Source organism: Lynx canadensis, chromosome B2, assembly GCF_007474595.2.
Source record: "Lynx canadensis isolate LIC74 chromosome B2, mLynCan4.pri.v2, whole genome shotgun sequence".
In the NCBI taxonomy this organism is placed as follows: Eukaryota; Metazoa; Chordata; class Mammalia; order Carnivora; family Felidae; genus Lynx; species Lynx canadensis.
The window spans coordinates 134,593,655-134,614,909 of NC_044307.1; the positions used below are offsets into that span (position 1 = coordinate 134,593,655).

The window sequence follows — 21,255 nt, forward strand, 5'->3', positions numbered from 1 at the left end:
TCACCCCTGGAGGAGGGTAATATTACCTCAAATCCTCACATACCTTTTTACAAATAAAAGCATCAGAGAATTTTCTTCTCCTCTTCCTCTTCGTTCTTCAAATCTGGCAGCAACTAGTTAATCTTGAAACTGCCAGAGAGATTATTTCTATGTTCTACTGCACCTCTGGGAGAAGAATGGAATCTCCTCTTTTCGTCCATATGCTGACAAAAATCTCCTAATTTCAGAGGGCAATGATGTCACCAGCTAATGAGCAAAATATTTCTTACTAAACAGATGAGTCCTTCCCTGGTTCCTTTGTGAAACAGAGGGAAAAAAACCTCACAATGTGTTTCATATTGTCTGTAGTTACTCTGACAACTCATAAACACTTCACAATGTAATTCCGACTTCTTTAGAGAGTGAGACTAATTTTTTTTTGTAAACGCGAAGAATAGCACATTAAACTGATGGCTGTGACCAGAAGGCCCCTGCCACGGCTGGACACTGATCACAGGTACTCATCAGTGCTGATCTTGAACATACCGGGCAGGAGCCAATGTGCTGCCCCCAAGGCAGGGAGTGACCTTGAATGCATCACTTCTTGGACCAGCGCAGGATGATCAGGCATGTTGGAGAGATTATGAAATCAGGCTTGGAGAAGAGGAGGGCCGGAAAGCTGCTGTTGATCGGTGTCACATGCTGTTTAGAAGGGCAACAGCGGCAGCCGACTCTCTGCCTGTCCAAGGAGGCAGGCCCCTAAGGCCGCGGGGGCAGAAAGAAGTGAGGCCTTGGGGCCATCTAAACACTGGCCTTCGAGGATCCCGGAGGGACACAGAAATGCCCCCAGCCTCCCAGCGAGTGTTCCTCCCCTCAGTGAAACATGTCTCAGTTTCCCCCGCCAAAGGTGAGTTCAATCATGTTTTTTGTTTTTGTTTTTTTTTTTAATTTTTTAACGTTTATTTTTGAGAGAGGCAGAGCATGAGCAGGGGAGGGGCAGAGAGAGAGGGAGACGCAGAATCCGAAGCAGCCTCCAGGCTCCGAATGTCCTCACAGAGCCTGATGAGGGGCTCGAACTCACCAACTGTGAGATCGTGACCTGAACCAGAGTCCGACACTTAACTGACTGAGCCACCCAGGCACCCAATTCTCCCACTTCTGAATGCCTGTATCTCTCTGTTCCTCTTCTGGGTTCCTCACGGCTACTCTTGCTAATCCTATTTCTGAACTTCTCTGTGTGGGCTCTCTCTCCCCCAAGACTTGTGGATTGCGATCTTTGCAGCCCCAGTAGTCCACTTACTCCTGTTTCAACTCCTTGGAGGCATCCATCCATTGATTTCAACCAGAAAATATACATTTATCACAGACACAGACACTATTTTTAATTGCCTCAGTGTAAAAAAATATTATGTTGAGTGTTGGCAATTGTGTAAGGAAATAGGCACTCTTTTTATACAACTTGTGAGCTTTAAAAGTAATACAGTGTCGGGGCGCCTGGGTGGCTCAGTTGGTTGAGCGACTGACTTCGGCTCAGGTCATGATCTCGCAGTTTGTGGGTTCGAGCCCCGCGTCGAGCTCTGTGCTGACAGCTTAGAGCCTGGAGCCTGCTTCAGATTCTGTGGCTCCCCCTCTCTCTACCCCTCCCCTGCTCATGCTCTGTGTCTCTCTGTCTCTCAATAATAAATAAACGTTAAAAAAAAAAGTAAAGAAAAAGTAACACTGTTTTCATCTGACCAAATTTTTAATATCTGTCCAAGGACTTTAAGCTATGTCCATCTTTTTACCCACCAATTCCACAATCTAATTGTTTTTCTAAAAAGAAGAATGTGTTAGATGTGTTAGAAATTTGACAGCGAAGTTCATCAGAGTATTGTTTATGATCTTGAAAAATTGGAAACATTCCACTGTCTAATGATTCAGGGCATTAAGAAAACTAGGGTATATTTCTGTGAATACTACTGAATCCTTAATATATTGTATTTGTTGGCTGTTTGTTGACATAAGAAAAATGTTCAAAATTTAAAAAGCAGATTTTAGAACTGTTTGAACAGTATCCATTGAGGGCTCCACAGTTTCTCTAAAGGAAACTTCCAGAGGCAGCGGTGTGGCTCAGAGGGTAGCGGCTGGAATCAGGCCCTTTGTTTCTACTCCTGTGTGTTCACGTGAGGGGGGCGTGGGGACCCTGGTAGTGACTGTGGGAGATAGGGCAGCTAACGATCACAAAGTCGCACTTTTTTTATAAAAAGCAAACAAAACATAGAAACCTAAGGGTATGTAGTGTGTGTGGGGGGGGGGGTGTGTGCACGCGTGCATGCACGTGTGTGTGTCAAAAGCAGGAGCATAAAAACCAAAATACGACAAATTTTTTGAGTGTGGGAGGGTTCAGGTGATTTTTCTCCTTCTGTATCTGCATTTTCCACATTTTGTAATTGAAAGCGTATCACGTGTAATCAGAAATAAACATTTACTGAAATACAGACGAATAGGACGGTGGCCCTGGTCTCCTCAGTGATACGCTGGTTACCATATACTTGGCTGAGTCCTGTCACTGTGTGTGCTCTCAGCCACCCAGGTTCTGGAAGAAGAGGAAAGCCAGGAGGGCTCTCCAAGGGAGATGACCTATGGACTGAATATTGAAGGATGGGTAGGAGGAGATGGGGTGGGCAGAGATATTCCCAGAAAAGGAATCTGCCAGTGCGAAGGTGTGCGGGCACATGCGAGATGGAATATTAGAGATGCTCTGAGGGGGTCGAAGGATGAGAACCAGACGCTACGAGAGGCCTTTCCATGTAGTATCTGCATCCATAGCCACAGTAGCTGGGGCGGGGCAGGGCTCTAACCCTGCGACGTCCCACACTCCACGGGAAGGCCTTTGGACTCTGCCCTGAGGACCTAACGAACCATTCCTTAGGATGGGAGGCTGACGCTCAAATCTGTTCTCAGCAAATTTGCACACTTCCCGCGCACTAAGTACATTCAAGCCCACCACCCAGTGGGCAGGATCAGCCATGCCCTTCCTTCCTGAAGCTTCTTCCCTGGTTTCCAACTGAACTGCCCTCCACCAAGAAGCTTCCCAGGGTGGCCTGGCCCGGCCTCGTCTCTCAAATATCCCACAGTTGACTCAGATCCCACAGCAGGGGCTGGGAACAACAGGGCCGGAGAGTCTAAACTTCTCGTTCCACATCGATGACACACACGTTTGCCGAGGACCCACTGTGGGTGGGGCGTGCACTGGGCACCGTGAGTGTAAGGAGGGAGAACAGACGTGGCCCCTGTGGACTTTCCCGTCTTCTAAAGGACGAGCGGTCTTGGATGCCCATGTAGTGCCCAACATAGAGGGCCTCCATAAAGACCTGAATCCTCCTTGGAGAGTCGTATCAGTGACAGCTAATGGGGGGGGGAGGGGGTACAGGAGGGCCAGGCCACCAAGAGGATGGGCAGGGATGCGTCCTTCCCCCACCCTCCTCACAGAACCTGGTGCAGTCAGGGCCCGGCTTCCTGTGCATCTCACAGGACATCCAGAGCTGCCGACCAGGCTCTAGGCCTCACACTCAGGATCTCCTTTGGAGGCTGATCACCGCCTGTTTTATAAATCGGAGAAATTAAGAAACATGCCCAAGCAGACGCTGTTCACGGGTGACATGAAGGGGCCCTGAGCCTACCTCTGACCAGGTTCAGAGTTCCATCTCCTAATTCGGCTCAGAGTCTTCTCTGTGTCTGAACAGCCTGTTCAGACCCAGCCTCAAATGTGGGCCACATCATTAGTTTTCACATGTTTTCTTTGCCGTTGCTATTTACATAGCCCCTACAACAGCAGTTTGGTAGAATTAAAATTGGTCTTGTTTGGATTCCAACCAGCAATAGACTGCAGATGTCATAAGCACTTACTGAGCTCCACTTGTAGGTTGGACAGACACAAAGGTTTTTTTTAAATATTTATTTTGAGAGAGAGAGAGAGAGGGAATGAATGAATGAATGGCAGAGAAGAAGGGAGATAGAGAATTCCAAGCAGGCTCTGTGCTGCCAGCGCAGAGCCCAATGCGGGGCTCGATCACACAAACCAAAGATCATGACCTGAGCCGAAATCCAGAGGCGGATGCTTAGCCAACTGAGTCACCCAGGCGCCCCCCCACACAAATTTTAAAACAACACTTTAAGATCGATGTTACTGGATCAAATGTGCATGGAGGAACACTAAGACCCAGAGATGTGAAGTGATTTGCTGGAGGACCTGGAAATTCAACTAGGTCTAGTTGTTGGATTGTTCTAGGTTGTTCTAGCTCCAAAGGCCTTCGGCTTTCCTCTTCCCTCTACCCCGCTCCCATGGGGCATGTGCATTTTCTTAGTTTGCACCAAGCAGCAAGGAAATTCAGCCGAGGGTTTCTCCTGACAGTTTTAAGGAACTCTGAGCATAACGTTGTGTGCAACGTGGTTGGCGGTCTCGGGTGAAGAAAGCTCACGTGCACGTTGGAGGTGCAGGAGCCAAACCATCAAGTTTCAGACTCTGCCTCTGCCACTGACCGTCTGGGAAACGAGGTCAAATGGGTAAAGATTAGCCCAGTGGCTGGGAATTACGAGCACACCGTAAACACGGGTGTCGGAAACATGATGTCGCAAAAGCACCCGCCACAGTGGGTGGCACAGGTGGACCCTTAGGAGGCAGCGGGGGAGGGGGTGTCGGTGAGTGTATGGGCAGAGCGAGGCAGTATGGAGAAGGTGCAGCAAACCCTCATGGAGAGAGAGAATGGGAAATCCCTTTAGGGGTTGGAAGAGACACTTCCGAGGAGAAAATTGGGGGAGAGGGGATTCATGCAGCTCTTGTTGAAGGGCGAGAGACGCCAAAGGGGCTGAGCGAAGGACAGACACCCAGGACAAAGAGATAGATGGGGTTCTGGTGGTCTGTGGCATTGGCTGGGACTTCTGCTGCGTGGTAAAAAGGGTGTGTGTGTGTGTGTGTGTGTGTGTGTGTGTGTGTGCATGCGCACGCGCACAGACGCACGTGAAATGTCCTACCAAGCGAGGTAACGTTGCATAATATACATACATACAGGCCCAACAAGGAGAGAGGCACCTTGGACTGGGGACAGCTCAGACTGCCCAGCGGGAACACGTGACTTACCCAAGTGGCTGAATTTACTCCTGAAAGACAGACATGACTTGTAACCCACGTCGTAGACTCCACCTGGGTTTTCAGTCCTGTCTTGTTCAGATGATATTCTGTTTAAGTAACAGCATGTGCCCGTCACTCCCCAGACACCCCTGAGAAAATTAAATGATCATCTTGTGACACAGTCCCCGTGCACACATTTCTAGAAGACCAGAGAACCCCAGCTGCTCTGAAATGATGATTGAAACAATTGGGTAAGACAGTTTTAGAAGCATCACCGGACAGGAAATATCTCTCCTACATTGACTTGGGTAGTCAAAATAGAAAAAGGAGTGGGGACAGATAGAAAGTGACAAGTCCAGAAGAAAACCAAAATCACAAGTTTTAATTCAGTAATTTCAAAAATAGCCATTGGAAGGTGTCTATTTTCAATCGAGACTACTCCCTTCAGGGGATGTTTGGAGGAGTATCTGCGAAAGAGATCTTTTTTAAGTTCAGTCACTTGTAAGGGTTAGTCCTTGTCCCGGATTTGCTCAGATTCCCGCGTCCTTTTTTTTCTTTCTCTGGAATTCCATAGACAGTAATTAAGGAACTGGAGGCCAGCGGGAGGTCAGGGAGCCTTCGTCAGTGAAAACAGGGATTGTTTGCCACGTACAACACTCCCTTTTTTCCTTGTGGTGAATAGGAGATTTGCTTAGAGCTGATGACTTATGCCTTTCTTACAAGTTATGCAGTTAGCAAGTAACTGGGGAATCAGTCAGCAGGCAGAAAGCAGCTAATTGAACCCAGTGTCTTCACTTTTTCCTCCTTCGGATGCTAAGCCGTGCTGGTGGAGCCTGTCTGATCATGTAACTCCAAAGGAACACGTTTGAGGAGTGCCTGATCCTCACTTTGAGATCACAGAGTTGACGGAACAGGAGTGAAGACGCGCTCAACGTGGGGAGGGGGCGGGGGGACCAGACGTGCTCGAAATTGCCCCTTAGGCCTGCTAAATGCCGAAGCCGGTAAGTCCGTTGGATGTGTTTCACGTGAAAGGGAAAATGTGCTTTCTGTCCCTGCAAGGCAAAGCTTTTTTGACTGCTCCCGGCTAGGATGGTTTCCTCTTTTCTGTTCAGCTTCTTCGAGATTTGTCCTCCTTCCCTTCTTTCCTTCCCTGCTATGGAATCCCGAGCCTTCTTTCCCAGCACGCTCACCCAATAAGGCATAGCTTTGGGGGGAGAATAGGGGATTTTGATCTGAGAATAAAGGGATTCTCAAGAGACTGAGTGTACGTGGTTGGAGCCCAGTTGTCATCGTGGAGGCTTTCAGTGCGGGGGACTGGACTGCAGACTGCCTTGCCTGATGCAGCTTTTCATAAAGCTGCAGCCGACCCGCTTCCTTCCCTTACGGTTAACGCCGCTGGCAGTGCAGACCTGGGAAATGGAAGCGTCTCTGTTTGATTCTGCACCCAGTCGACCAGAAACTGCTGTGTGAATTTCGCAAGCAAAATACGTTTCCGATTTCAGACTATTTCAGAAATGCTTAAATATCTTATAGCGGGGTGTGTGTGTGTGTGTGTGTGTCTCCAGGGGAGATAAACTGACTTAGTCTGGCTGCTAATTGCAACAGTGGGCTGGGTGTCGAGAGAGCCGGGGAAGCAAGCTGAGCGTTGTTTCTGCAAAAGGCACAGTCGTAATCCTGCGCTCACCCTGGGCTCCAGCAGCCCCCAGAGGGACTCCGGAGGCTCCTTGCGAGTTCAGTTTAACTTTTATTAGGGAACAGTGCTCCCGCGCCTGCAACACTGTGCCGCGCGGCTTTTGGAAAGCGTACGTCACAGCGCACCTTAGCTGCTAGAACCGTTTGTTACTGGGGTGGGAGGGGGGTGGCCGTGAAGTATCTGTTACCCACCTGCAGGGACGGGCTGGAGAGCGCGGGATGCTGCCGTTCCGTTTGCTCGACTCACACACTTTTCTGTCTACAGATGCTATTAATTGTGTTCCCTTTTTTTCCGATCCTCCTCTGCGTAGCCGTGTTATGAAAAGTCCTCCACGCTGGCCCCATGTCTTTCCTATTAGAACATTGCAGATGTGTCAAGGATGCACATGTTCCAAAAGCAGCTGAGAAGGAAGGAGGCTCCACCCTCCTTGGCCTGCCAAGTGGGCCCCATAGGCCCCTCATTCAGCGCCCTGGCAGGCGAATGGTGCACTATCTCTTTAAAGCAGCTCTAGTTTTGTGCCTTGGCTTGGTCAATTTGTTATGGTTTAAAACTGTGGAGCCAGCTGTCTGTAATCTGATGTAATGTTGCCATGGAAACCAGCAATGAAACACTTAAGCATTCACCACAGAATTACTACATATAGCATTAGCCAAAGTAATTAAAAGTTGAGCCATATGGGCTTTCTGGTGGAAAAATCTGCAATAGAGAGGCTTGGAAATCAAATGTTTCTATTTACGATAACGTAAATCCACTCTTCCACCTCCTTTGGTACAATAAATTAATTGCCTTTTTCTGCTAACATTGGGAGGTGAGGAGTTTTATACAGATGATTGCGTTTTCACGCTCTCATTTAGAAGACGAGCAAATTAAAGTTTACTTCAGTACGGTGGTGACCTGGGGCCGGGCAGGGAGAGGAGGAGATACCACCTCGTGTTACAAGGTGCATAAACATATACTGCTATTTTTTACGTTAGTTGATTTAAAACCTGTTCTCTAGTAGTTCTGTTTAATTCTAGGGGTCTGTTTCTTGGAACCAACTATTCATTTTATATGTACTGCAGATTTCCTTCTATGAGAGTTCCTCCAGGTGCACAGATTTCTTTTAAATGTGTGCACACGCGTGCATACACAGATACGGTTAAATAGTTTTTTTTAATTTTCACACTCTCATCTCTGGGGGTGTAATTTCTGAATAAAAAGACACAAGTTATTTTCAGCATTTGGAAAGTGGCATATGCTTATTTAAAAGGAGAGACCTGAAATGAGGAATTTAAACTTTATTTAACAGTTTAAATGAAATGCATGCCTTATACACAGTCTATGTTAAAACAGCTGGAGGGAAATTTTTAAAAGCAAATATTTCACAAACTCCTTTTCCTCTGGACTCAGGAGGAAGCGAGAAGTCAACACCTCTCCATCAATAAAATGCATCCTTGGGATACACTGTTCAACTCCAGTGACTTCTAGGCTGACTCATGGGGGATTTTCTATTTAAAAAAAAAATAATAAAGCATAAAGACAGAAATAGATGACATTTTTCTTCACGTAAATTGTGCTGCATCTATCTGGTTTAGTGTCCAAAGCACGATAATGAGAAGTGACTGGTTGTTGTGATTTGTGATTTGTCAATGGCAAACACCTCTAAAATATTCATAATTTTTTTTTAGAAAAATAAAAATAACATTAGTTCAAAGTTCTAAAGAGCTCCTGTTTCTCAAAACTAGACGGAACATGTGAAAGCAATTAAATAAGTACCTGGAATATGTTATTTTTCACCCCGGTGAATCAGGGGGGAGGAAAGTAGGACTCACGAAGGAGGTTTTTGCCTTTAATTCTGTTGCCCTGATTTAGCTATTTTGATTTCTCTCTCAAAAGTTCCCTCTGATGGCACGTTTCCTACATATTTGTGGAATGCACAGGCATACCCCTCCCCCTCACCACCATCAGCAGCCCTCAAGCTAGGTACAAGGTATACATGCAAAACTAATTTTCATTCTGTAACATAGCGTCCTGTATCTTTGTTCATTTACACTCACTTCAGAATTTTTAAAATTTTGTTATTTATTTATTTTTAATTTTTTTAATGTTTATTTATTTTTGAGAGACAGAGTGTGAGCAGGGGAGGGGCAGAGAGAGAGACACAGAATCAGAAGCAGGCCCTAGGATGTCAGCACAGAGTCAACGTGGGGCTCGAACTCACAAACTGTGAGATCATGACCTGAGCCGAAGTGGGACACGTAACCAACTGAGCCACCCAGGCACCCCTATTTGTTATTTATTTTGAGAGAGAGAGAGAGCACGCGTACAAGCGGGGGGGGGGGGAGCGGACAGAGAGAGAGGGCTCTCGCCATCAGTGCAGAGCCCGACATGGGGCTTGATCCCACAAACCGTGAGATCACAACCTGAGCTGAAATTAAGAGTCGGACCCTTAACCAACTAAGCCACCTGGGCACCCATTAACTTTGGAATTTTTTAATACGAGAGTGACAGGGGCGCCTGGGTGGCGCAGTCGGTTAAGCGTCCGACTTCAGCTCAGGTCACGATCTCGCGGTCCGTGAGTTCGAGCCCCACGTCGGGCTCTGGGCTGATAGCTCAGAGCCTGGAGCCTGTTTCCGATTCTGTGTCTCCCTCTCTCTCTGCCCCTCCCCCGTTCATGCTCTGTCTCTCTCTGTCTCAAAAATAAATAAACATTAAAAAAAATAATAATACGAGAGTGACAGACATGTTCTATAATCTAATGTTGGTTCTTCTTCTATTGGAATTGCTTAGTTTTAGAGATCCATCAAAAAGGCAGAATATTTTCAGTGTGAATGTGTAATCCCATGCCCTAGGGTTCTGTTCGGGTGCTGATGACCCAGCATGAGGGTTAACCAAGTTTCTCATTTTTCTGGTTGACCACTGACCATTTCATCACATATCAACAGTTCAACCAAGCATAAATGAAATTCATACCATTCAATACTGTTATGTAGCAGAAGCTGTACTTACTTACTAGTTCATTTTAGTTTTGTTACATTTTAAGTTTTAGGCCAAACGCATTAGGCCGAATGGCCAGCATGCAATGTATATGTATCCTCCTTCCCCACCCCCCATTACCTGGGGGTCCAATTCGCATTCTTCATCATCAGGTAAGCAGTAGTTCACTTTAATGCTGAGATGGATAGGTAACACTTCAGGAATTATAGAGAAATTGGATACAGTTCACAGAAGGGAAGCCTGAGAAACACCCCTGTCCTGATGACTCACCATTTATGGGTTATAATAATTATTCTTCAGTGGGTGAATGGTTTGCTTACAGTTGTGCACAGAGAAAGTACAATGGCCTTATGCTGGGAGCCCCAGGGGGAGGACAGAGGCCAGGAAATGGGTTGTATTTATCGCTTACGTAGTGCCATAGTGCCACAGAAATATTTGTGGCCTCCCGACATGCTGCACCGTTTTTCTGCCCAAGTAATTCACAGTATCTCTACCTTGTTTACCCTTGAACTCTTCTCGGCTAACTCTTACGACGTCCCCATTTGATGGTCGATGGAGGCGGGATGATGGAGGAGGGGTGGGAATGTCTTCACGTCAGACCAGCTCAGAGATGTGGGTTTGGTTTTGTTTTGTGTTGATTGTATGAGGCGTCCCTGTCCTTACCATCTCTGTGAACTAGGTTGGAGGAGATGGAGGGAGGGCTGTTGCCAGGTCGTGCAGGATCAGCCGAGGCTGCTCGCGAGCTGCCTGGGGGGGGGGGGGGGCCCTGTGCGCTTCCGCCCCCCGGGAACGCCCGAGCACCCGGCCCGCGCAGCACGCCTTTTGGCCTGTTGGGCCAAAAGCTGCAGACTTCTCTTGCTTTTGCACATTTTGCACCGATAAAACAGAGGAAGCTGCATGTTGGACGTTAGAGCTGACTTGGAAACGCAAACCTCATTTTGTTCACAAGGAAAGGATTGTTTTTCACTGGGGTCACTGCTGCGGAGGGAATTTTTTTTTCTCTCTGTAATGTTTGATACTTGAGGGAAAACAGCTGGGTTGAGCATACTCGAGTCGCTGCAAACTGAAATGGCATGCTGGGGAATATGCGCTGTGCTGTATGGCTGAAAAGGTCAGCTTTTTCCCTTGTCCCTCGTGGAGGAATGCAGGGTCTGTCCTCACGCGCGCCTCGCGAGCTCTCAGAAGGAGCCGGGAGAGGCCGCAGGCATGGCTGAGATGTGGCGGACTGTCCTAACAAACGCGATAGAAGGCGGCTTTTTGCTTCTCTTCCCTTTTCCTGCCCTGCTGTTTTTGATTTTGGGGGGAGGACTGGAACAAGTCAACAGAATTTTGGTTTGGAGAAGTAGTTGATGACCACGCTAAGCGGTCCTGATGGGCCAGACAGAGGAGAGCCGGGCCCAAACCACAGCAGCGGGACTGGAATTACGGGGCCAGCCTTGTGGAGAGGGCCCCGTCCGAGTTCTCCTAAGAGGACTGGGAAGTAGCTGAGACAAGCGCAGGGCATGCTGGGCAGGGGCCTGATGCTCCGGTGAATTAGGCCTCAGGATGGTATGTGGAGCTTCGCGAACCTGTTGGGCCAATGAGCTGGCGCCCCAGGTTCAGCTGCACAACTGCCCAAGTTCAGACTGGCGGGGAGGCCGGGCTGCACCCAGCTGCCAGAGCAGAGCCCTGGGGCAATTACCTGATTAACTTTTCCCTTTGTTTCTTTGCCAGTCAAGAGAACAATCGGATGATGAGACTGAGGAGTCGGTGAAGTTTAAGAGATTACACAAGCTGGTCAGCTCCACTCGCAGAGTGAGAAAGAAACTAATCAGGGTGGAAGAAATGAAAAAGCCCAGCACCGAAGGTAAACACGCAAGCTCGCGCGCGCGCGCACACACACACACACACACACACACACACACACACTCCGCCCTGCTTATTCCAAAGTAGATCAGCTGGGATCAGCTTTTCAGTAGAAAAAGGGTATGATTTCAAGTGGAAAACGGATTGCATTCTGGCTGAGGCTGGCGGAGAGCGCTTTGGGTGTGCGCGTTAGCTGGGCATTGCTCAGCATGTACGGATCCTGGCATCCGGCATGTCGGGAGCTTAGTCATTTCAGTGTTACAGCAACGCGGGCTGGCTAGTATGTGACAACGAAGTCTTCTCAAGGTGTGGCATAGCTTTCATTTTGAGCTTACATCATTTTATGTAAACTTCATTATTTTAAAAAAAAAAATTAATGCTTATTTATTTTTGAGAGAGAGAGCGGGGGAGAGGCAGAGAGAAAGGGAGACACTGAATCCGAGGCAGGTTCCAGGCTCCGAGCTGTCAGCCCAGAGCCCGACACGGGGCTCGAACTCACAAACCACAAGATCATGACCCAAGCCAAAGTCAGACGCTCGACCAACTGAGCCACCCAGGTGCCCCTTATATCAACTTTATTTTATAACTTCTTCCTAGCCTCTGTGACCAAAGACTGGTGGCTCTTGCCCACGGAGTTTAGTCCAGATTTGATATATGTCCATCTCAAACAAACATCTAACAATCAAGGCACTTAATACCCTTTCAGATCTCTGAGGGATGATTTGTTCTTCCTGTAAACAGTCTGAAGACTCCATTCAGATTGGGCTCTAAGGACCTTTCATTCTAAGTGGATCTTAAGAGCTATCTTGCTGGCTAAGCTGCTTGTCAGATGAAGCAATAATGTCAGAAGGGGCATGAGCCTGGATTTATTGTAGTGAATAGTTAACCTTTGAAGTGTGATTATGACAATTTAAATCTCAACCATATCCGTCTCTCCTGTTGTTAGCAGTATGCATTTGCAGCATCTTGTAAAGTTCTCCCAAAAGGATGAAAGAAAAGAGTAAGATTTCCCATTTGGGAAAACAATAAGTAGACTGGAAAAAATACTGGAGAGACTAGGTCTTATTTTTTAAAAAGCACATTACTTGTTAAAATGTCACACCTACGTCTTAAGGAATTTCAGAATTTTAACACGTAGATTTGAAAATGATCTTCGAGAAGCCTTTTGGTTGTACACTGGTAAGATCAAGCCATGGAGGGGACTGGATTTCCCCTTATTTGCATAGATGAGGGTTTCCTGGTGTTTTCACTGCTGTTTTTAAATTTCTGTTTGCTGTAATTATTTATCAGTTTAAATCCCCTGGAGAAATATTGAAGGTGAGGGGATTATGGGAGCGCGAAGGCAAGGGAGGAAGAGAAAGGAGGATGGGAAAGGGTGGTGGAGGGCTGGAGAGAAACGTGCTTATGGGCAATTTCATAGAGTTGTGTGGAATTCCAGGTTCCATTTGGGTGTCTTCTTGTGTGGTAAGTCTGTTTGCCTCTGGGTGCAATGCTGATTTTATATTTGGATGTTTTAACACCTGCTCATCAGTGCTGGTTTTCACAATACAGAATTATAGCCTGATCTCCTCTCACTGGCAGCTCTTAATGAAATCACACACATACTGTCAGTTGGTAATAAATAGTAAGTAGAACCATATGGAATTGCTGTCATTCAGCCTTGGGCACCGCATTTTATTTTATTTTATTTTTAAATGTTTATTTGTTTATTTTGAGGGAGAGAAAGCACAAGTGGGGGAGGGGTGGAGAGAGAGAGAGAGAAAGAGAGAGAGAGAGAGAGAGAGAGAGAGCGAGAATCTCAAGCAGGTTCTGTGCTGTCAGTGCAGAGCCTGATGTGGGGCTCAATGTCACAAACCATGAGATCATATCATGATCTGAGCTGAACACTTAACAGACTGAGCCACCTAGGCACCCCTGGGCACCACATTTTAAAACAAACCTTGCATACTTGGCAAAATTAAATCTCAAAGATAGCCAATAGATTGGTGATTCTTGTCCATAAACGAGATGGAACGATTCACGTACCTGGTGCTGGGCCTGCCACCTGGTTGCATAGTCCTACAGAAAAGTCATTTGCATTCGGGCCGCCTTTTCCACTAGACTAACATCTGATAACAGTACAGCAATACTCTGTTTGCATATTTATGTCAGAACAGATCAGTCCAAGTATCTCTGAGAGACACGGTGGAAAAGGGGAAGAATATACCTGGAGAGGTAGCTTTAGGGTAAAAAGTAGTCATTGTATGGACTTCTAGCCCTGAACTATAATTCACCTGAGTCTGGTTTAGGTTCCACAGATGAAACATGGATTAAATGAGCCCGAGTCCCAATTAACCTCTGGCGTCTGATGAATTGGGGAGCAAGGGTGCCATTAAGTGGGCAGGTGGGTATTGCCAGCTCAGGCTGCCCACGAGACTGGACCAGACTAGACGAGAGCTCCCTCTAGCCCCTGTGGAACGGAACTCTGTGAGGCTCCTCATCGACAGAAGAGCTGTCTGCAAAGCAGGAAAGATTCACATTCCCAATAACCCCTCCTTTGCTACCTCTGGACCTTCAAAGAGTTGAGCCTTTTGGCTTCCCACATGTCTGTGCCAATGCTAAGTTTTCTGAGGGATAATTAACCTTTACTGAGAGCATTCTGTGTGCCAGCCACTTGCCTAAACACTTTAGATTTTGTGTTTCTTTTAATATGTCATCCCCAGAATAGCCACCAGAGGCAGGCATTCATACCACCCTCGTTTCACAAATGAGGGCACTGACCCGCCAAGAGGTTAAATAATTCACTCAAGGTCACTGAGCCTGCTGGCAGAAGGCCCAGAATTAAGTCCGGGCAGCCTGGGTCTTCACTCTGTTCCCACCCCTTCCCCACCGCCCCCCGGCTCTGGAGTCCTGGGAGAGCCATGAGAGTTCCGTCTCTCACCTGGTCTCACCCATGTAACTGAGTTTCAGGTCCTCCTCCAGGGCATGGATGACCCTAGACAGTATTAAATCGTAGGCCAGGTCAGTGCCCTCCATCGGCCCGTTTCTGTGCTTTTTCCCCTAGAGCTGACACGCACCTACCTTCCATCATTGTTCCAGCTTATCTGTAACCCAATAATGAATGAATCATTAGCCTTCGTTCAGTGCTTTTTACCTTACAGAGCACCTTTACGTATTTCACTTAATTTTATCCTTAAAAAAAAAAAAAAAATTAAGAAAGTTATTTAAGAAAGAGAGCAGTGGAGGGGCAGAGAGAGAGGGGGAGAGAGAGACTCCCAAGCAGGCTCCACACTGTCAGCACAGAGCCTGGTGAGGGGCCCGATCTCACAAGATCATGACCTGAGCTGAGATCAAGAGTCAGACACTTAACTGACCGAGCCACCCAGGCACCCCTAATTTCATCCTTGTAACAGTCTTGCAACAGATAGTTCACAGACAGGTAGACATTATTACAGGTGAGGAGACAGGCTCAGAGCGATGAAATAACTGCCCAAGGTCATGGAGATGGTGAGTGGCAGAGACAGAGCTGGAATTGGGGCATAAATCTGTGTTCTTGGCATTAAGTCACCCCAAATCCTACCCCTGTTAAAATCACCTTCCTTCCATATTCTGATCTCAGCTGACTAGGAGAGATAAAGGTCGCTATGTGAAACAGGTCACACCAAATGATGATGGGGTCAGTGCACGCTGACTGTCATTCTCCCCATTAAATAGTTTTACTTGGAGGCCCCAGAAGGAGAGAAGCAGGGCTGTAAACCCCAGGAATCAAGTGAAGGCTGGGATTTCAGGCCTCGGGTCAGACACAGACGGAAGAACGTACCCTATGCAAGGCCTGCCCTTGGCACACAGCATTTGCCCCATTTCCCTCCAAGCTCCTTACCAAATGCAGGCTTTTCAGAATCAGGACGCAGAGCTCTACAGGTCATGGACGTGTGTACACCGGCTGGTTCCAGACTCAGAAGTGTCATGGAAGTATTGGAATCTCTGATGACAAACCTAACCACAGAGTCCAGAACGTTTCCAGACCACTGTTGGGTGACAGATTGTTAAAATTTCCAGTAGACGCACCTGAATTCCCCGAGTCCCCTTCAGACTGTGGGTAGATCAGGGCCTTGTGCACCTCCGTGGGCACCTGGGCGAAATGCAAAGCCGTGATCTGTGATCTGGACACTTCTATAGAGAAGTCCAGTGCCGGTCTGCCTCTACCACCAGGCTGTGCCTCTCCTCTCGGCCCTGTCACTTCTTCCTGCGAGTGGAGGGGTGGATCGCATCTGGAAGAGGTGGCCGTTTTTACTTCTAACAACAGAAGGGCCCTTGGTCTCCATACCTTATTAGTCAGGGGTCCTGAGGAAAGAGCAGGAAACTTTCACAGTATTTGCACACTGCCTCTGGTCTGGCAAATTCCTGCCAGAGCTCGATTATACTCTGCTTTTAAATACTCACGAAAGGGGGTGCCTGGGTGGCTCAGTCGGTTAAGCGTCCGGCTCTTCATTTGGGCTCAGGTCACGATCTCACAGTTTGTGAGTTCAAGCCCTGAGTCGTGACGGCTCTGTGCTGGTGGTGTGGAGCCTGCTTCCGATTCTCTCTCTCTCCCCCTCCCTCTCTCTGCCTCTCTCCTGCTTCTGCTCTCTCTCAAAATAAATAAATAATTTTTTAAAAAAAAAACAACAACTGTCATGAAAGATCCGAGAATAATCCTTCAGGGAATACATTTGTGCTGCAGATTATGGAGAACTTTGGACTGGACACAGTTCTGAATCTCCCTCCCCACCACTGTCTCCTTGACGTAAAAATCTATCTTGAGTCGTACTTAACAGCAGCGATTCTGTTTTTCTTTATACTTGTAATAATAACTCCCATCAGCTGGAAAAGGAAGAAACCTTTAGAATTTTAAGAGGCTGATACCAATCTTTTCATCCTGCCCCTCTCCGAAGCGAGCAGTTCTCTCTGACATTTAACCACGCACTGGCACCCGCACCCCAGCTGGTATATTTAGGGCCATCCCTCTGTTCCAAGGAACTTTTTATTTTTTCCTCTTCACAGTTCAGCTGGTGGAAAGCAGCAGTTCTCAAAAGGTTCCTTATAATTAAAGGGACACAGCCAGTTAGGATCCCTACACCCACAGTTTGACCTACTTCTTTTTCACATCTGTTCACATAACACACACAGAAAAGAACTCCGTTTTCCTGCCAGTCGGTCCAAACCTTTCCACTGGGCTTCGGAGGCCTTGGCTCAATACCTTGCTCCAGGGGAGGCTTCAAGAGCTGGAATCCTTGAAACAGAGTGGAACACTCGATGAGGCTGCCTGCGTGTCCGGGCCCTTAAATGCCCTTGCTGCTTCCCAGCAGGGCCAGTGGATGGCAATGCCTGGCTGGAATCACCCAGTTCCCTAACTTTGCCGTGTTTGGCTTGTCAACTGGGGACCGTTTGTGAGTTGCGTTCGCACGCTGTAACCCCGTATGGTGTTTCTGCACCCAGGCTGCCTTGGTGATTTAATTACTTAAATGGCACATGTACCAAGGGAAAAAAAAAAATCACTGTCAGCCACGTGGCATTCATCACACTCTGACAATGAAATCCCAACCGGAGTCAACAGGAGGCCTTTCAGAAGGGGGAAAGATCCTGATTCCTAGCTTCTGAGGATCTCTCCCACAGCCTGGGGAGGGTAATCAGATTGGGGGGGGGGCGGGATTAATTATCTTTAAATGCTAAGGGCTATGGAATATCATGATAATGACTGGCTTGGGTTTTCCCAGTGGCATTTTTACTAGATTTCTTCAGGGGTTTGTTCTACAAAGATACTGTAAAGAAGGAGAAGAAAATACACCCAACACCTTCTAACATTAAGCTTGTGAAGCCCTACATTTGCACAGTTTGTTATTTTTTATATGCATTCATGTAAGTGGGAGCTGGGTTTAGGAAGAGGGTAAGTGATATGGGGAGGGGATCACTGTGGTTTCTGTGACGATTGGCTTATTTTTTGTAGGGCGGGGCTGTAACGAAAGAAATACCTGTGAGGGAATGGAGAAGTATGTTTACAAGAGACCATGAACATCTCTGTGTTGATTTCCCTCCAGGCGGGGAGGAGCATGTGTTTGAGAATTCCCCAGTTCTGGATGAGAGGTCCGCCCTTTATTCTGGAGTACACAAGAAGCCATTTTTCTTTGATGGCTCTCCTGAGAAACCTCCAGAAGATGATTCAGACTCTCTCACCACTTCTCCATCATCCAGCAGCCTGGATACCTGGGGAGCCGGCCGGAAGTTGGTCAAAACCTTCAGCAAAGGAGAGAGTCGGGGCCTGATTAAGCCCCCCAAGAAGATGGGGACGTTCTTCTCCTACCCAGAAGAAGAAAAGGCCCAGAAGGTCTCCCGCTCCCTAACTGAGGGGGAGATGAAGAAGGGTCTCGGGTCCCTGAGCCATGGGGTAAGTACGGATGGTGTTTGCTTCTATGACCACCACCGACGTAGGCACCACCTTCTAGTGTCCCTGGAGGAGGTTCAGAGTGTCCGGAAGCAAATCCGCCTGAAGAAAATGGATACTAATTATTCATGTTCCAGAGCTTTTCTCTGCCAGCGTCCCTCCAGAAAAGGAGTCAACAGTGTGACCTGTGACCTGCTCCGGCAGAAACCCAAAGGGGGAGGGAGCTGCGGCGTCCCCAGCAGGAGGGCGCGCGGGCGCCCCTCGGTCAGCGAGTTCAATATCACCTACGTGGTGGAGCGGAGCCTATACAGCCACCTGAACCTGACCCAACTAGTGCGGCCTGCCTCGGACAGGACCCTGAGCAAGGCCGAGAGACAGGACCTCAGGCGGTGCCTGCTGGAGGAGGATGAGGAGACCAAGAGGAAGTGGGCCGCCACAGTCGACCGCTGTACTAAAAGGGTTCTCTTGAGAATCCACCAGAAGTCCGTGAGTCACAAAGATGGTCACCAGGACGGCCTTGTCATTTCTGTGATGTGCAGTCAAGCGTTATGGCCTTTCTTCCGAGGAACCTGGCGTCTTCCCCTCTCTTCTCCTAACTTCATGACTTTCGGCCATCACCTCAAATTTCTAACCCTGCTTTCTTTTAGTAATGGCTTCTTCTTTTCCACTCGTCCTCTTGCCCGTTGAAGCTCTTTGGTTTTTAATTAAGACCAAACACTGAAGATGATCCAGAGAAGGGCTTTCGGAGTCCAGGGGTGGGGTTTGGCCTCCTTCTAGGCTGGTTGGTTCCCAGCCATCACGTCACTTGACCTCAAAGAATCTGATTCAGAACAGAAGGACATTTTGCCCTTAAACGAGTTGCTTATTCTTTCATTTAATTGAAACCATAGAAACTGGCTCAATGAAAGATTGCCATCAACAGTATCACCGATTTGGTGATTTGAAAACATTCATAAAGTACATTTCTCTTATTAGTAGTGCCAACCAGAAAGTTCTTAAATGGAAAGGGGGAAAAATATTCGAGCTCTTTTGTTTTACTTAAATCTATTGGATGTTCTATCTTAAACAGAAGGGTGGACCTTCAGAAACGTCTTCCCCTGCCCCGTAGATTCTTCTGTACGTAGCAAGCAATGAAATACTTTCAGAAATGTTTTTCAGTTTTGTTACGGAATTATCAAAGACCTAGTAAAAATTGACTTTTGAGGGCATGACTTATATTAAACTTGAGAATATAGGCATTTTCCCCTTGGAATTCCCACCCAACTTTTGGCTTGCACAGAAACCCATATAAAATGGCCCAGAGCAAGGAAGAGCTGTGGGCTTCCTGCCCTTTGTCCCCTTGCGACTGCTGGCTGAGCCCCCTTTAAGGGTCTGAAGGAACAGACCATACTGTAGCCTCCCATGGGGGCTTTCCCGGGTTCCTTCACATTCACGGATACGATGTTCTGCCCCAGACGATTACTGGAACTTATGTTCATTCATTCAAGTTCTGCTTTTTGTGGAAATGGAGACTGATTGGTCCATGCCATCCCTCAAATGACTTCTCTGTTCCAAAAGGATTGCTAGGTCCATCCTTGTCTTTAGTCTTCTAGATGTTCCCACATGTGTCAACTGTCTTGGTGGAGCGTATTTTCCATCTTTTCTCACTCATGCGCATCTTGTAACACATTAATACTATCAGTGACAGCTTCCCTCCTGGTTCTTTCTCTATCATCGCCATAGTTTGTGGTTGGGTTTGTGCTTGATGTACACAGCAAAATCCTCCTCATTCATTCACTTCTGACCTGCAGGTCTTCTGTAAAATTCTGTGGCAAAGAAATCTTGGTATAATGTATTAACTTCAGAAGGGCTCTGCCTAGTTCATCTGCCTCTGTACCTTTGCACATGACCTTGATAAAACACATCCACCTTAGCTCTGTTCATTGGTCTCCCCGCCATGAGCTTAAATCATGTCATGCCGAGAATTTTTCCACCCTACCTTGAATTGCTCATGTGTCCCTCATATTAATTACCAGGTTAGTATTGTGACTTCTTCAAGACTTTCTCTCTAGAAGTTGTATTTCTAAGACCTGTGCTAATTTAATTGTGTGTCAGGGATTCATTCTTCACTGACATTGAGTATAGACATGGGCGAGCTTCTTTTCAAGCACCAAGTTTCACCCCCTGTAACGGTGGCACTGTGTAATCTCGATCCCAGAGGTCACCCAAGGCTGCATATTTTTAAGATACTATGAGCCTGAGGTAGTATTGGACAGTTCTACTGGCTAAAATATATCTTCAAGGCTAAATTAGAAATTTGCACATACCTTTTCTTGTTAAGCATAATTGTACCATCAGGAAAGTACAGGAAACCATCAGGAAAGTTTCTAATTAGAGAACTGTAAGTGCAAATAAGCATTTTAACAACAGTTTTTTTTTGGGGGGGGGGGTTGGTTTATCTTGGTTTGGTTTTATGGGGTTAAGATAATTTCTTTGCTTGGTTTCCTTAAACCATTTTGTTTTCCATCCTTCTTGTCCTAGTGCACAGTTTCCTTTACTCTTCAAACTTGATCTTTTTGTCTTTCAAAAATGCCATATTTGCTTGATGAAACCTCAGGGAAATGATAATGCTGTATTTCACTGGAAATGGTCACTTGTCTTCGTATTTTTGGTCATTCAGTTTTTTGTTTGAGGGAACAGGCATGCATGACATTTTGGAATTCTGTCCATTTTTAAACTCCCCCCGCTCCCCCCCAAAACATGTTTTCAACTGCATGGCCATTCCATTGACCGGCTCTCCTCATCTACAAGCATCTCTCCAAAATGTTCTTATAGTTACCGCTACAGGAGATACGAAGACCTTGAAAACAACCTCACTTAGGTTTCATTTGTGTGGACCACCAAAGCCAAAGATTGGCTTACTTTTACTGTTTCTCCCTACAGTCTGTTTTCTCTGGTGAAGGAATGCTGTTTCAAGAACTACTTGATATTACAGAAAAAATTTGAGACTCGTCCAGGCGATATTTATTATTATGTTCTTTGTCCCCCACTCCTGAAGAAGAGTCTGTTCCAGACATCTTAGCATATCACCGGGAGAGGTTTTAGTTGGTAGCTAAGAAGCCCAGTTCACTCTTAACACTAAGCTTTTTATTTTATGAATAAATGCATGCAGCTGGTATATGAAGACATAAACGAGCTTCTAATTTATTACAGTTAGAAGTTTCCACATAAATTCTTTCTCGGTTATTTCATGTGCATCAGAAAGTACATGCT

General features: G+C 46.9%; 1 protein-coding gene across 4 annotated transcripts in view; it reads left to right on the top strand.

Annotated features, from left to right (window-relative positions):
* SASH1 (SAM and SH3 domain containing 1) overlaps positions 1-21,255 on the top strand; it is a 195,437-nt gene that overhangs the window by 136,192 nt on the left and 37,990 nt on the right. For 2 of the 4 annotated variants that reach the window (XM_030316548.1, XM_030316551.1), the window contains 2 exons: positions 11,472-11,604; positions 17,660-18,006. In XM_030316548.1, coding sequence (XP_030172408.1) covers positions 11,472-11,604; positions 17,660-18,006 — 480 coding nt within the window. Of the gene's footprint in view, positions 1-672; positions 887-5,757; positions 6,091-11,471; positions 11,605-17,659; positions 18,007-21,255 lie in introns of those variants that run through there. The other 2 variants (XM_030316549.1, XM_030316550.2) reach the window with 2 other exon arrangements.